The sequence below is a fragment of the Sceloporus occidentalis genome, unplaced genomic scaffold (assembly GCF_023333645.1).
Source record: "Sceloporus occidentalis isolate IW3139 unplaced genomic scaffold, rSceOcc1.0.p SCAF_7, whole genome shotgun sequence".
Taxonomy (NCBI): Eukaryota; Metazoa; Chordata; class Lepidosauria; order Squamata; family Phrynosomatidae; genus Sceloporus; species Sceloporus occidentalis.
In genome coordinates, this window is record NW_028316987.1 from 66,070,473 (window position 1) to 66,087,014 (window position 16,542).

The 16,542-nt window shown below is 38.8% G+C and overlaps 1 protein-coding gene across 3 annotated transcripts in view; it reads left to right on the forward strand.

Annotated features, from left to right (window-relative positions):
* Positions 1-400: 400 nt before the first annotated feature.
* COL28A1 (collagen type XXVIII alpha 1 chain) overlaps positions 401-16,542 on the forward strand; it is an 87,860-nt gene continuing 71,718 nt past the window's right edge. For all 3 annotated transcript variants that reach the window (XM_089533186.1, XM_089533187.1, XM_089533185.1), the window contains exons 1-5: positions 401-457; positions 1,757-1,912; positions 7,051-7,219; positions 11,854-12,410; positions 15,377-15,397. In XM_089533186.1, the coding sequence (XP_089389312.1) occupies positions 7,093-7,219; positions 11,854-12,410; positions 15,377-15,397 (705 nt within the window). In that variant the 5' untranslated portion in view covers positions 401-457; positions 1,757-1,912; positions 7,051-7,092. The remainder of the gene's footprint in view (positions 458-1,756; positions 1,913-7,050; positions 7,220-11,853; positions 12,411-15,376; positions 15,398-16,542) is intronic.

Genomic DNA, 16,542 nt, shown 5'->3' on the forward strand with positions numbered 1-16,542 from the left:
GAAACAACATCCAAAATTAAGCCTGAGCAATATCTATATTTTTATACTGAGTTGTTACCCCCAAAGGTGGGGGGCCTGGGCCCCCCACCAGCAGTGTCAGGGTCTCCTTTAAATGTTGGGGAATGAATTTGCTCAAAAGGAGACATGCGAGAGGTGGGTAACTTACTGGGATCCTTTTACACCTTTTTATACAAGTACTCATTGCAAGGAAAGACTCCAGTTTGAAGTAAATACAATGTTTTTATTTTAAAAATGTGCAAAGAAGCACGTAAACATACAAGGACTGATTCAATTTCAAGATTCACACCACACTACAGAAAGGAAAGTTGAAAGGTTAGATAGGGGAAGATTAAGTGTTAAGAAGGGGTATCTTTACCAATCTAGAAGAGAGGGGGTTCCACTGAAGACTTGGACAGCACCCGAGGTACATCAGGAAAAGTGAACAAAGATTATTGGGGTAAGGGTAGCAGTTATACACAAAAACCTGCCCGCAGGATATGTGTTGTGTACCCAAAAGCTTTGATGGCTTTCCTGAGGAATGGACAAACTGGTCAGAAAAAGATAATGCATTGATACGAACTGAAACAATCCTTTGATAATCAGATAGGAAGTAGGGACTTCAAAGAGGAAAAATAGGGTATGGTCTCTGCCTGTTTACAAATGCCTTTCTTTGTTTCCTCTTCAAGAGGAAAGGCAAGCAGAGGCAGGTAGGAGGAATGTGGCATATTTAATATAACCCATGGTGCTTGCCCTTTTGTTGCATCTAGGCCTAGCATGCCCTGGTCAGCGTGCCCTCTACACTGGCACATTGCTAGCTACTTTGGGACATCATAATCCCCATAACATGTATCAGGTCATCATCATAACTTCCAGTTATGCTCCATGTTAGATATTAATTATGAAAACCACATATCCAGCTGGATGGGTGGTAGGATATGCTAACATAGTCCAGTGTTCTGAATATTCTGAAAGTAAAATCAAACAGGCATCTCACAGTGGTTCAAGTAGTTGAAGCAACAACACATTGCTGTAGGACTGTAGCTATAACATCCTCTTTCCTGTTTTGGAAAGATCTGTGGCTAGCTTGCATAACTGCACTCTTGTTCTTGCTAGTCACCTACTGTTCGTCTCCACAGGGGTATACATAGAATATTTGTGCTGTACAGCTAAGATTTCTCCATGGATTTCCTGTTCACTGATATAGGCTGATTGTGCCCTTTAAATCCATTACAACAACCACAGTTTAAAATACCAAATTACATATGAATATATTTTAAATGGATTGGTTAACAACTCTTTAATCACCCAATTATACAGTGGACCCTTGTTATACGCTGGGGTTTGGTTCCAAAATCCTCTGTGGATAACAAAATCTGTGTATGCTCAAGTCCCATTAGATATAATGACATAGCAAAATGGTGTCCCTTATAAAAAATAGAAAATTAAGGTTTGATATTTGAAATTTATACTTTTTTTGGGAACATGTTCAAACTGTGTATACTTGAATCCATGTATAACAAATCCGTGTATAACAAGGGCTAACTGTACAGGCAATCACAGTAGATAAAATAGCTAAAGAACATTAAAGAGTAACTAAATCTTGATTTTTAGTATGTGACCCCAGATCCACACCTGAGATTAGATTAATGCTATATTAGAGAATATTGGTTCTAGATACGTACTTTAATATTTTTCTGATATTCAGACTACTGCCTGTTTCATTCATTCAACTTCTCCTTTTTTGTCTGGCGTTTAGAAGCTGAGAGACAGCAACAAGCCAGACATTCATGCAGGGGATGCTGGATTTTCAAAGCTCTATTCATGAAAAGAGGCAAAAGAAGGTGACATTCCTGGAAAGACTGGAGACCAATCTGAAAGTGTTACACAACAATGACTAAAACAGAAAATAATGGTAAATATTCCCTATAAAGTTTAGATTTTTAATAAGAATTTATTATCTGGACATATTTTGGATTGGGAATGGGAGCTGTGCAGACCTCCAGATGATATTAGACATCAATTCCCATTAGCCTTAGCACATATCCAGTGGTGAGGAATACTGGGAGTTTCAGTCCAACAACATCTGGAGGGCTGCACAATTTCCCCTACTGCTTTATATGCACATGGCTAATGAAGTGGAGTTGGTGAATGGTTCCTTATAAGGCTGCAGGAAATATTTTGCTTATGGGAATACTTTAGTCAGATAGTGACATATCACTTCATAATAGAGGAAGACAGCAAAAGACTGGGAGATTCTCTCCTCTTTCTAAAAATAAACCAGCCTACCCTGGTGTGTTCCAGATGTGCTGGACTACAACTCATATAATCCCCAGACAGTATAGCCAATGCATCTGCTGGGCAACATCATTACTAATAAAAAGAAGAATTAAATCTCAAGCTATAGTACTGTATAGTGTTTTGTGGGAATTATGAAGTTTGTCCTACATGTTTATCACCTGGTTATGCTGTGAAAAGACCCATTGCTTTGTGGGCAGTACTGTACACAAATTGTGCATGCATAAGACCCAAAGTGCATTTTTCAGCTTAAAAGATGAGATGCAAGGCTGAAAAAGTCTTGGAGAGTTCCTGCCAGTATGAGAAAACAACCTATTTGGGGAAAGCTGGATGGCATCATATAATAGAGCAGTGGAGTCATTGGGGTATGTGTGTGTCGGGGTGTGGACTGCATTGAGTGACACCCAGAAGGGGGTGTTACACCCAGCTGAGTCTTCCTCCCCCTTTGGGGCAGGCGGGACATACATAGACCTTGTAGGCTGCTTCATCCAGGGAGAAAATCCAAGATAGAGGAGGAGGGGCAGTGTGCCGCTGCAGCTACCTTCCAAGTCCAGTCTGGCCGTGGAAGACATTGGGGGGGGGGGGGAAGGCTACCTTCTGAGTTCAACCTGGCCTTGAAAGGCATGGGGGGGTGGTGGAGAGAAGGCTGCCTTCCAAGTCCAGCCTGGCCTCCAAAGGCATGGGGGGCGAGGGAGAGAGAAGGCTGCCTTCCATGTCCAGTCTGGCCTCTGAAAGCATGATGGGAAGGAGGGAGGAGAAAAGGTTGCCTTTCGAGTCCACTTGGACTTGGAAGGCATGGGGGGAGGGTGCCCTTTTGGTCCCACCCTATGGAGCCACCCCCCCCCCCCCCGTGTGTGTCGGGTGACACTCTGGCTGGGGACGCCACTGTAACAAAGACACCTGTGGTATGATTCTATATGATACCTTCAAATGTTCATATAGAGCTTGGGGGAAAAGTCTTTGGGGAACTTGGTCTCTCAGAATTCCTTTAGCCAATATGACCATGTCTGTAGGAACTGTTTTGCGAACTGTAGTCCTCAAGAGGAACCTTTCCAAGTTCTACATTCATAGTATACCATTGGAATATACTCATATTTATGAAATATGTGAAGGACTAGAATGCTTTTAATATTCCACCATTGAGACAAAGACAGAAGTATATGATAAATGAGGGGAAGACGTTTTTCCCAATGTAACAAAGCAAGATGCAACCAAGGCTGATACAAAACAGTAAGTTTATCCAGGAATGTATCATGGCAGATAGCATGCTAAAAAAAAGTCAATCTGTAAAGAATAATAAAATTGGCTCATGTTAAATAACCAGAAATCTGGAAGAGTTTTTCTAGACAATTTGTCACCATATGGAGTCTATTAGAACAGCACATACAAAGTGTGCAGCCTCATTTTTATTAGAAAAACAGCCAGCATTCATGATAGCACCCAATTCAGTGTAAATGGAATTGACACATACAGACCATAGCACAGCAGTTGGCTAGCACAGTAAATCAGACTTTCAATTGGTAATGACATGGAGGAACCCAAATGATTAGGGGTCTGAATGAATTCAGATACAAAACACGTGTATGCATATATGTGGGAATTGTTTTATTGCCTGCATGTTTGATGCTTTCCCAGATCATCACTAGCTGTTTGCCATCTCAGTCTGTATGCTAAGGAAACCATCTGGGTGGCTTAAAAAGACATGCCACAGAATCAAAATTATAAGCTTAAGTACTGAAGAGCAATATTTGTCCAGTTCATATGCAACTAGTTGCTATAAAAAATTACATAAGTAGAACCCAGGCATGTTGTTTTTTGATAAAACAAATGTGGATAATTATAGCTTGAATTGCACCCATTGTTGTGATACTACTTAAATTGGTGGCAATCCTAAATCTAAAAGTTTCTGTTGCCACTGTTTTCATTGCACCTTTTAGCCAACAAAGAGACAGTATTAAACATTGCTGCAGGTGGCTGAATTCATTGCAACAGCCCCGCCTGTAACCTGATCTTGGAAATATCACTTCCTTGAACTCCAACTCCCAGAACCATGTTGCCTGGAGACTGGGGGAATCATAGTCTAATACACTAACTTTTCTAAGATCAGCCTAAGATACCATCCATTCAATCTAGAGTCGGGAGCCATACATGCAGGATGGAAATGATTGAGTTCCAGAACCACTGGAAACAGTCAAGAAAGCCACTACCCTCCTAGAGACTGAGGAGGAGAAGTGAGGTCTCCATCCTCTGTTGCTGTGGGAAAAGCTCTCTCCCCAAATCCTTGAAGACTCCTTCCCAGAGTTACCTGGAGCCCAAGAGAACTTACTAACATGAAGGACTACAGTAAGTATGAATGCCCCACTAGGCCACATGAGTGTGGGAGAGAATGAAGCTCCTTGAACTCCTGAATAGGCAACTTCCCAAAGAAGCAAGCTCCTACTTGTCTAAGACTACTTACATTGGAGTAGGAAACTTCTGGCTTTCTGTATGTTTTTGGGCTACAGCTCCTATGAGCCCTTCACGCCATGGCCAACAGTAAGCAACTATGGGAGTTGACAGCTAAAGCATCTGGAGAATGAAATATTCTCCACTTCAATTGCTTATTGGTGAGGCTGCATGGTATGAGGCCTGCTCTTGGATCACAGCTTCATAGTGAGCTATCTATGGTCCTGACCCTTTTGTTATCTGACTTGCACCTTGGCACACCTAACCAAAACATCTCCATGGTAGCCTGTCTGGTATGGGAGACAGCTGTTTGTTCAATCTTGAACTAACTTAGTAAGACGTTAGACCTTTTGCTAAGGTTTCCTCCAAGTAAACAGGGTCAGGCTTGCCATGTTAGGTAACTGTGTCCCACTCTGTATAGATGACTACAAATTGTCAGGTATTGCATGGAGTGGAATCTGAAATCTGTCAACTTCAATTTTTCTGACTCATTTTTTTCTAGTCTTAAATTCAATTTGTTCCATTTTCCTCATCAATGTGAGTTTTTTTTTAAAAAGTACATGAAAATTCAGTATGTTTTTTCAAGCTGACGTTCACTTTTCAGGCATTCACTGTAACATTATAGATAGGATGTACTACAAAGTACAATGTTCATTCGCCAAAAAGCAAACAGCAATGAACTTATTTGTAAAACAAAGTCTCAGAAAAGCTGTTCCTTTAAAGTGTGTAATGCTCCCACCCAGATTTCCAGATTTGGCTAAATGCCTAACCACTCTGCATTCAACTTGGGCTACTAAAACATGAATAAAAGATCATGTAAGATCCAGATGCAAGGTACCTTTATTTGCCTCAAGACTAATTATTTATTTAAGAACCATTATCCTTAAGAAAAAAATTACAAAATATTCCCTCCCCCAGAATGGATTTTTCAGCTCAAATTTGTTTACAGATTATTTGTTCTCCAGTTTGCTGCCTCAGTGCTATGTAAGGTAAGACAACAAGACTAAAGTAAGAATAGCTCTACTAGCAAAATTAATGCAAGGAAACTGGAAACAAAGTTATCATAATTACTTTTGGACTGTAAGAATTTTGTTATATTAAACAGGTAGCTTTGGAAATGAATGCATTAAACATTTAACAGTGTTATTAGATAAAGTTTAACAATATTATGTAAGTAAATTTGGTGGGGGGCAAAAAGTGAAGTTTATTTGTTGAATCGTTTCTTATTAGTGATATCATAAACATATTTATCTAACCCACAAGATATTCTCTGCAAGTTGGGTCTCTAAGATACTCAGTTTCCTGGGAGTAAGCCCCATTGAACTCAGTGCTATTAACTTTTGAATAATATAGAACTGCACACTATCAGTCACAATAATTAGCTTGATGAAGAAAGTTCCTAATTTTGCAGACTAACAAAGGTCAAACACTACTAAGATTTATATTATTTTATTCTACAATAATTATAAACATAGTAATGCCCTTTCCTTGCCAATAATTTCATTTCCAAAAGATGGAGTTAGATGATTAATGTGCAGTCCATATGAATTCTTACAGTATTAAAATAGAGTTTTGAAGCATATTCATGAAGGCACCCAGATTTTTGTAGGAGGTTTGACTCAAATGTGTTTTTACATCTTTTCACAGAACATATAGTATGGAGAGGATCATTTTTTAAAATGCACCTTTGTATATCTGTCAGAATGCACTCTAGTAAATGGTTAACAACTGATTTATTTTTTTAGATGATTGACGTTATGGCAGTTTTAATAATCTAAAACTATTATATATTTTAGCTGATGTTATACTCTGTAAGAAATCTTTATTTCATTATATCTAGGAAGGGAAAGCACAAGCTGTTTATGACTTTTTCAAAAAAAATGCAAGCAATAGTATGGTTTTTGGTTGATAGCTATGTTGTTTTTTAAGCATTCATATCTGATGTGTAAGATGGAAAGGCAAATTTACTTCATTGTTTTTATTGATTGATTCAGACTGATTTGCTTCACTTTTCCATATACTGTATGTACTTTAGGCACATTGCAGGATAACACTCTAACATACTATTGTAAAGTGACAGTAAAGGAAAAAAATCAAGCCAATAAAATAAACCAAACAAGTAGAGACATAAAACTTCTAAAGCTACAGGGAGAATCAGACTTAGGCATAAATAATTTATTTTCATGCTAAATCCTGTTAGTTTGTATTATTTGGTTATCAAAATGTCCTATGTAAATTTGTGTTATGTAGTCATTAATGTATTAGTGTGTATGAGGAATTAATATCTATTGTTGTTGTTGTTTTAATTAGCAGGAGAAATCTGCAGTCATTTGATTTGCGAGACCAGTCACTATGTGGAAAAAACATTTTGTTTTCTGGCTTGTGGCTTTGGCTGTTGCTATGAACTGTTTAGTGTATGGACAAAACAGAAGGAGGGGACAGAAGCCAAGTTCTCTAGCAAGAAAAGACAATCTCCTGGGTAAAGCCATTTTCCTAGAATTTACTATAGATTGTATGAAATGTTTCCAAGTCTGCCAAAATGCTCTCCAAGGGGGACTGACAACTTCATACATAAGCATTTTGTATCTTTGCTAATCCATCTTGGATTCTGTTGAGTAGCATGTTTTCTATCAATACTGCACTAGACAAGGAATATTATTATTCTCTTTTAAATGTACATCGCTTTGCCCATTAAGAAACTCAACAGACGTTTTATATGGAATGTGCTACTGTAAACCCCCCAAAGAGAACAACCACATTGTTGGAATGGTTTGGATGACATCCAGATTGTTGAATAATCATATGTTTATATGAACCACAGTACTGTCTATATAGGATTACAGTGAACTACAAATCCCTTAGGGTAGTCTATAAACTGGGACAAGCAACAAATTTAAATAATCAGATTTAGAGGGTAGAGATTCTATTTGTTTATATATAGCTTTTAAGGTTAGCTGTCATCTGAGTACCACAGGTAGTGCCACAGTGGTGTATAATCACAACTAGGGAATTTCAGTAGAATGTAATTTCTCATTACATAGGATTCTAAAATTGTAGAATTATGCATCTGGAACTGTGAAACAGCTCTTAGCAAAACTTCCTATATGCTTAACACTGGAATGATTTGCTTTGGAAAGTAATAGCCTCTCCTTCACTGCAAGCATTTCAGTAGGGATTGTAGATGCTGCCTTAAACAGAAAGTTGGACTAGCAGAGGATTAATTAGATGACCTCCAAGATCCCTTCTATCTTTGTTTATAGGTTGTTAAATAATTATCAGTTATGCTCTAATAATAACTTCCATGCCATTGCTTGAAAAATTAAGGGGGGGGGGGATTGGATGGAGAAACTCCCAGACAGCATGGCCAGTGGCCAGTTGAAGTAAAAAATTAACTTTTCCAAGCTCTGCTCAGTGGGATTACTTTGTGAATGCATTTCATTCACATGCAGGATTAGACGTCTCCAAAACCAGGTTATCCCTTCATTGTAATTTGTACCAATGGTCTTACCTTCAGGCAGGGTGAGACTGCAACAGAATGCTTTAGAAATTGTGTCAACAACCCCTTTCCCACTCTGTGACCTGGACCTTGTTTATAAATGTGAACATCCAGTTTTCATGATACTTGATCTTCAGCAACCAAGATTTACAAACCATGGCAAAATGCAATTCCGTTCTAGCTGCATAAGAGATGGATAGTTTGTTGTGCTCTTTTGCTATGCTATTTCAGTACCATTCCTGACTGAGTGGTAAAGGATATTAGTCAATCTACAAATCCTTGATGACAATTGGGTTTTCCAACTATTGGAAACTGCTGAGAAAATCTGAACATGGTGAGATTCTTCATCATTTGGGATGTTTTCTGCACAGAATTAATCTGTTGTCAAACACTTTCTTTGCACAGATAAACAGGATTGTTTTTGTGCAGAAAACTTTATTCATGTGCAGAATAGCAAAAACAAGTTTCATGAGAAGATATTTTCCCTTTTCTCTCCACCAAAGGATATTCCTCAAAGACTATGTGGATTTCAAATATTCTCCCCCATCAGGAAGAAAATTATCTGAATTATTTTTCTTGTTAACAGAACTGAATAATTATGAATTACGTGGGGAAGTATGAACAGAATAAAGGAGATGACATAAGGATGTTTGTGTACATCACTGTTTTTCTGGAAGGGTTGCTCCCCACCTGATTTAAAGTACAACATACCCGACTGTGCAAGTATTGCTGTGTCTTCAAGTTGCTTGTTGATTTATGGTGACCCTATAAATTTCACAGGGTTTTCCTAGACAAAGAATACTCAGAGGTGGTTTTGCCAGTTCCTTCCTCTGAAATATAGCTTTCAGAAGATGCAGTACCTATTTTGCACTATCATCTCCTGTTCTTGTCTTTTAGGGATTGTCTTGTTAAATTTTATAATAATGAGTTACTTGATGTCATTGTCAGTTTTCAGGGATCACTTTTATTCTAGAAGATTTGACAAGTTAAATCACATTTGTTGTGTCTTTCATGCATATATAAATAAACCCGTGGCAGCTGGTGGCTTTTCTGTCAATGAGATAGTTAATTCAGTCCAGATATTTGTAAGGGAGCTATCCGATGTGCTGAACTCAATCTGTCAAATACCTTTGGCACCATGGATAGCTCTGCAATGGGCTCTGCCCCCATCTCCTGCTCCTGAGTAGGGGAGGGGACCCCCAAATTCTGTATAGCTTCTGTTACCCACTAGTTTCCCTCATGTGACTCAGTAACTTAGTGGGAAGTTACTGAGGGGTTTAACTTGCACTTTCCTCAGTTCTGATTTTGCAGAGTTTTTGCCTTATACTGTACATACTGTACACCAGACAAAGGCACATGAAGAAAGTTTTTAAGAAAAGATTTTATTCTAAGCAAGCAAACTTATATTAGGAAACAGGTATCTTGTGCATGATGGCACCTTCCTTCAGGAGTAATTACAAAGTTACTAAGTCATATTCAACCAAGGTTAGAAAGAAACATAAACTCTAATGCAACTAGCTGAATATTCCTACTCGACTCATGATACAAATGGTTTCTGGATCTTTGGATGTTCATGGAAATCTGGGAGTTTGGACCCTTTTGTCCAGCTTTTGATCAAGCTTCCCTAGGGATAATGAGGTAGACAGTGCTCCTACTTCTCCATCAGTCTCAAGTCTCTAGTCTTAAATCTCATTTTTGTGCCTTTTATAATCTCTCATCTTAGAAACATCTCAAATCTTCCTCTTCCCCTCAAACTGGTCACCCTCTTTAGACAATTGCCTCTCATGATCTCTGCTGTTTCTACATGATGTTCACTCTCACTAAATGTTACCTAACACATCACATCATTTGTTTACCTGGAAGAGAGACTATACCCCTCATCTGTGTTTCCTAGATAATGAGGGAAACAGCATGGTATAGTGATTTGAGCGCTGGACTATGACTCTGAAGATCAGGGTTTGAATCCTTGCTTGCCCATGGAAATCAGTTGGGTGACTTTGGGCAAGTCACACTCTCTCAGCTTTAGAGGAAGACAAAGGAAAAACCCCTCTGAACAAATCTTGCTAAGAAAACCCTGTGATAGGTTTCACCTTAGAGCCACCATAACTTGGAAATGACTTGAAGCCAGACAACATACAAACAACTATTATCACAAGCTCCTTTCAAGTTCAGACTGAAATTCAGAGTGGATTTATCTCCCATGGAAGCCATCAGTTGTTGCTGATATAAATAAATGTGCATGAGCATTAAGATAACATGTAGAGCACAGCCTATTTCACATTCTGGGAAGGCTCACTCTTGAGACAGATGGTTGCATAGTGGACAAATGCATTTTCATAATTCAGGACTGGGCAGATTTTAGGTTTATGGGATCTAGTATGTTTTTTACTAGAATTTTTAGGGCTTTGGTCTCAGGCCAGTGCAAAATAGCAGTTGAAAAATCTGAATATAGAACAGACCAGATGCCTCCAACCACATACACAACCGATGAATTCATTGTCAGTATCTCAACTAGAATTGTACATTTCTCAATCAAACTGCTCCTATTTCCCCCCAGCCTGGCTTTGCTTTGCTTTGATTTAAATTCTTTGATTTAATTCTAATGTAGGAAAAGAAACAGGCCTTTTATTGTTGCTTTTGTTAAAGGACTGGCAGTCAAAATTGTTTTTGTTAATCTTCTGAAAACCACTCTGAGATCTACCAGTAGATCCCAGTCTGTGTTTTGGCTGCCTCCATCTAGTTTCTTTTTAATGTAAAGAGCAGACAAAGCTTTAGTTTTTAAAACTGAGAACAAGATATGGCAATGTTACATGAAGAGACCATTCAAAAGACAGCTTTTAACAATGCAGTATAATCATCTTCCTGTAGTCTTTATAGGTATCTGCAAAATGCAGACATGTATGTCAAATGAGAGCAGGGATGAGCAACTGCCAACAATATGGTGTAATGGTTTGAGTGTTGGACCTGCTTAGCCACAGAAACCAGCTGGGTGACCTTAGCCATGGAAACCAGATGGGTGAACTTGGAAGGCAATGGCAACCTCTCTCTGATGAAATCTTGCTAAGAAAACCCCATGATAGGTTTACATTAGCTGGCATTAGTCAGAAACAACCTGAAGGCACTCAAGAACAAAGAGCAACTGCAAAGGGAACATCTACTGGACATGATATGTCATTGCTACTTTGATTTTTGGCCAATTTAGCCACCCCACCCTATTTTTATGTGGTTTATGTGGAGTTGGTGATAGTTTTGAGCTTTTTTCCCCTCTTTATTTTGAGGTGTGTGTGAAAAATCATCAGGGGATTTGGTCTGTGGTCTTTGAGGCCCTGCAGGCTGCATGCAGCCCAAGGACTCCATTTTCTACTCCCCTGTATTAGCTCTTGGAAAGCCGATGTTAAACTGATGGTTCCAATGCCTTGAATGTTAATGTATTTCTTTAAATATGGATTAATGATAAAATGAATTGTTTTGGGTCTGCATTTAGCTGTTCCTTTTCCTTTTCCCTTTCTTTTTGATATCACTGTGGTGGTGGTGGGTGTACAAGTGTGTTTTTCTCATGAGTGACTTTGCTCAACATTGTTATTGTTATCATCTCCATCCCAACTTGTCTTGGACAGATTCCGTCTGCTTCATCGATATTGTCTTTGTCCTGGACAGTTCAGAAAGTGCCAAAGATGTGCTGTTTGACAAGCAGAAGGAGTTTGTCACCCTCCTCAGTGATAAAGTTTTCCTTATGAAGCCCAGCAGAGTTAACAGATATGATATTAATCTAGCCGTCATGCAGTTCAGCAGCTCTGTCAGAATTGACCAGCCTTTTGGCAAGTGGAGAGGTCTGCCAAACTTTAAGCAGAGAGTCAAGGAGATGACTTACATTGGCCAAGGCACCTATTCCTATTTTGCTATTTCCAATGCTACTCAGCTCATCAAAACAGAAGGCCGTAAAACTGGCGTCAAAGTTGTTTTGTTGCTGACAGATGGTATTGACCATCCAAAGAGCCCTGATGTCCAAGCCATTTCTGAAGCTGCCAGAGCATTTGGGATATCGTTCATTACCATTGGCCTTTCAAATGTTGCTGATAGAGTCAAACTACTTTCAATATCTGGCAATTCTCCTGGGAACCCCGTCCTCCTCCTGAATGATCCCAACCTTCCAGATAAAATACGGAACCAGCTGGTATGTACTCTTAAAAGTTAAATTTCTGAATTTCTTTTCTTTTCATTGTTTGCCAAACTTTTATCTGTAAGTTGGGTATGTGCAGGTGTATAAACAAGGAGGAAATGGTTGTCTTACATTTGTGCCTGTTTTAGCTTGAAAGCCATCTTATCCATAGATTCAGAATGGATAGTACAGCACTGCTTTTAATAAGCATGCTTCTTTTCACCTTCATCCTGGCCCTCACATGCAGCACCATCTGTCCTCAGCTAGGAGTATTTTTAAGGAACAGGGTAAGGTAAGACATAATGACATCATCTATTTTTTAAGTATGCTTTTCCATTTACTGATTTCATGGCCAGATGCTAACATTATATGCCACCACATAGTGTTGAATTGTGGCTTCCATTTCAATAGAGCAGTGAATATGCTCCAGGTCTAAGACCAGAAGAGCTTCAGAAGAGCAACCCAAGGTTCTGAACCCCAATTTCCTTATAGATTCAGTATCTTCTGTAAAGTTTAGACTAAAACCCTGAGTGAATTTGCAGTCATACCTGTTGCCACTGCTGTCTTAATAATGTTGGAATGATTTGATCAAGAATTCTGTGGGCTAGTAATCAACCTAAGTAAAAGTTGTAGAACACTTACAGTATATATATTGCTCTTGGTAGCAGTATTTTTGCTTGGGTATCTGGTTGTGGGAAGAGGGGGAAGGCTTATGTACCTTACATTGATTCAGTATCATTTACGCTAGTTGAAATTCATGCCATGGATGTTACTCTAGACATACAATACAAATTCTTGGTGATCCTCAATCACTCAGTTCTTGTCTGGGAGAAAAGATTCTAGGACTGATTTAAGCAGAACACAAGAGAAAACCTCACAATAGTTTGCTTTAGGTTTGGAAACAACACAAAGACACACAACAACAACAACAACAACAACAACAACAACAACAAAAAGAAGTCACAGGGAAAACGATACCTATACTAGCAGATAGCTTCCATGTCAGCAGCCTAGTGGGTTCACTGAGAGTTATCATCTGAATCTTAAATGAGCTGTACAGGGTCGTGAACCTATTCTGAGGATTGGATTCAACGCCATGGATAGTTAGCTGCTTTAAAGTTTGTTTAAAGCTAACTGTTGGACTGTTGTGGAAGCTCCTAGACACTACCACTTATCCCTTCCTTCAGCTTTCTGTTCAAATTCATCTATTAAAATATTGGCCCATTCTCATTAACTACTAGCAAGCTAACATGCCAATGGGCCAAGATAACATGTCATTTTGCTCCTTTAAATGTGAATTGAAATAGGCAAACTTTTTACCCAGCTGTGGGGCCTTTAAAAAGTGTGTTGAAATAAACAAGTCTTTAAAATCTGTTGAAAAACTAATACAGGTGTGGATGTAGTTAACATGCTTGGGAGTACGTTCCACACACATTTGGAGACATTAGTAAAAACACCCTGGCTGGAATCCTGGTGGTGTGCCATGCTACTGTTTTCCAGGGTCCTGCAGGCATGATGAAGGAAGGCAAATCAATAACTGCTGGTTCTAGTCTGCTCCAATATGCCTATTTTTCTAATGTATCATGTCCTTTATGGCTACTGCAACTTCTGCTGCCATCATTTATGCTGGTGTAGGGCACCAACAAGATTTCAGTCACCATATCCTAGTCTGCCAGTCTAATAGATCAGAATGAAAGACCTAAGACTAAGAGAGTCCTTCCTCTGATAACTATTTTAAGTTTGTGAAGACAGATTTGTAGATTAGAGAGTGAGAAAAGATTAGCAGTTTGCTGTTAGACAGAAGAAAAACAGGATGTGATTAGGTCAGAAGGCCAAAAGAATTAGACATTGTAGAAGATCCAAAGTCATTCTGGGAGACCTCAAGGGAGTGCTAGAAGTGAAAAAGAAGAAAATCTCCTTCCTTGTTTTTGGCTAGAGATATTAGAAGAAAAGACTGATAATGGGGAAGAATAATTGAACATGACAAACATTAATTTAATGGGTATATAGAGAGATCTTGTAGCTTTCATAGACTTCAGTCTACTTTCTCAGATGCTTTCTGAAGTCTACACAAGCTCATGCTGCCAACTTTTTTTTCAGTAAATCTCAAAGATGCTACAAGATCTTTCCACATGCCGACTCTACAGACTAACATGGCTATATTTTTGAATAATTTAATTGTAGAATCCCTATACTCTTTTAATGTAGCCTACATACACCAGCATAGTTTTAATCAATCCCACAGCTGTGCAACTAACTGCACAACAGTTGCCAAAGCTTGACGCTTGCCAGTGATGGCTAGATATTCTTGCAGCCACCAAGTCAAAAGTGTTAAAGAGAGCTGTGTGTATGCTGGGAAAATGATTGGCTGAACTAGAGACTGCAATGACCACAGCTGCTGAGGAAAATGCAACTGGTTTCACAACTAGGATTATGGTAGCATAATGCCCTAGAAGTATTCTAGCATATCTGGACCTGTCAAAATGGATCTGTAACAGGGTTAGTTCCAAAATAGATGACGACATAAACTGAGTACACTCAAGTCCTCATTGGCTTGTTTCCCTCACATCTCATTAGGTTTCTTCTCCCTCAAGATTCTTGCTGTTGTTTTTAAAACTTGATCCTCCACAAACCTTGCTGATACCTCTCCCTTCTTTGGTAGATGAATGATGTCATTTTTAAATGTCATTTATGAAATAAACCACAGCATACATAACCTGGATTTTGAGAACAGAAGACATTATGTGGAATGAATTACACAGCATTAACCAACCTTCTTTACTAAAAAATAGTTAAGTCTTTTATTACTGTATATTGTTCTATTATTTTTTTCAGTTTTTAAAAATATTTCCTTTAATCTAAAAAGAGCGCTTAATTTCTTTCAAAGAAAAAAAAAAGCAAGTTGTCTTTCATGTCGTAACCAATCCATAAGTAAGAGGGCATGTTAATAGACATCTTTTCTGTTTTTTCTTATTTTACAGGCCACTTTATTTGATGAGCAGGTAAGCTGACACGGTTTTGAGTATACACAGTAGTATTCTATTATGATATAATGTTCTGCTGTTTCTCACTCAACATCGTTCTAAATCTGGAATGAGCAGCTATGGATTTCCAGATGTTTTCTGCATGCATTCCCACTCAGACTTTTTCGGCTTAAGGTCCTAGAAGTGTACCTTAATCTTCCACCAACCCTGCATTTCAATGACTGCACACATGTGCCTGTGTTATTTGCTATTTGTCTCAGCAAAAAATTAAATACCTTGGGCCAAATCTGTTCTCAGAATCAAGTCAACTCCATTTCCTGATAAATTATAGGAATGAGGGCAATTTAGATTGCATTACTGACAATAGAAATCAGCTGCTGAATTCTTTCCCACTCTATACATCATCATCTAAAAACCTACTTCTTCCCAGTAATTTTTCTCCCACTAGAGGTTAAGCGATGACTAAATTGAGGCTGACCTACCTTGGAAATATGAGACAATCAAAGTTATTGTAAAATATAATGATGCTTGATAAAGTAGAAAAAAATAGGGAAAAAAGGAAGACCATGTTGCAAGTGGATTGACCCAGTCAAAAAAGCCACGACCCTGAGTCTACAAAATCTGAGCAGGGCTATTGATAACAGAGTGACTTGCATGTCTCTCATTCATGGTGTAGCTTTAAGTTGAAGTCAACCTAATGGCATTTTTTAAAAAAGATGTTAGATAGTAATCCCTGTTACCTTATAAGGTGGGGAGGACATGTTGGGTGCCCCCACTAGTGCCAACATCTCTTTGAAATTGTATGGAAAGTACAGCTCAAAGGGAGGCCTGTGAGAAGAGGATAATTTTGTGGTTCCTTTCATCTATGCATACCAATACTAACTGCAGAGAGCACTCCAGTTTCAGTGAATAGAAGGGTTTTATTTAGAAATGTGCAAGGGTGCACACAAACATACAAAAGCCAATGCAGCCTTAAGAACCATAGCGCCAGACCTTCATATCCATGGGAGATCTATTCTGGACCACCACCACCCCGCGGGACCTCAAGTCATGTTGTCTCTAATGGCAGCATGATGTGTGCATGCACTGCCATTTGTAACAATGGGGCTTTCCGACCACAGATGCTCAAATCTGTGAATGGCAAGCCTGCATATGATGAGGTC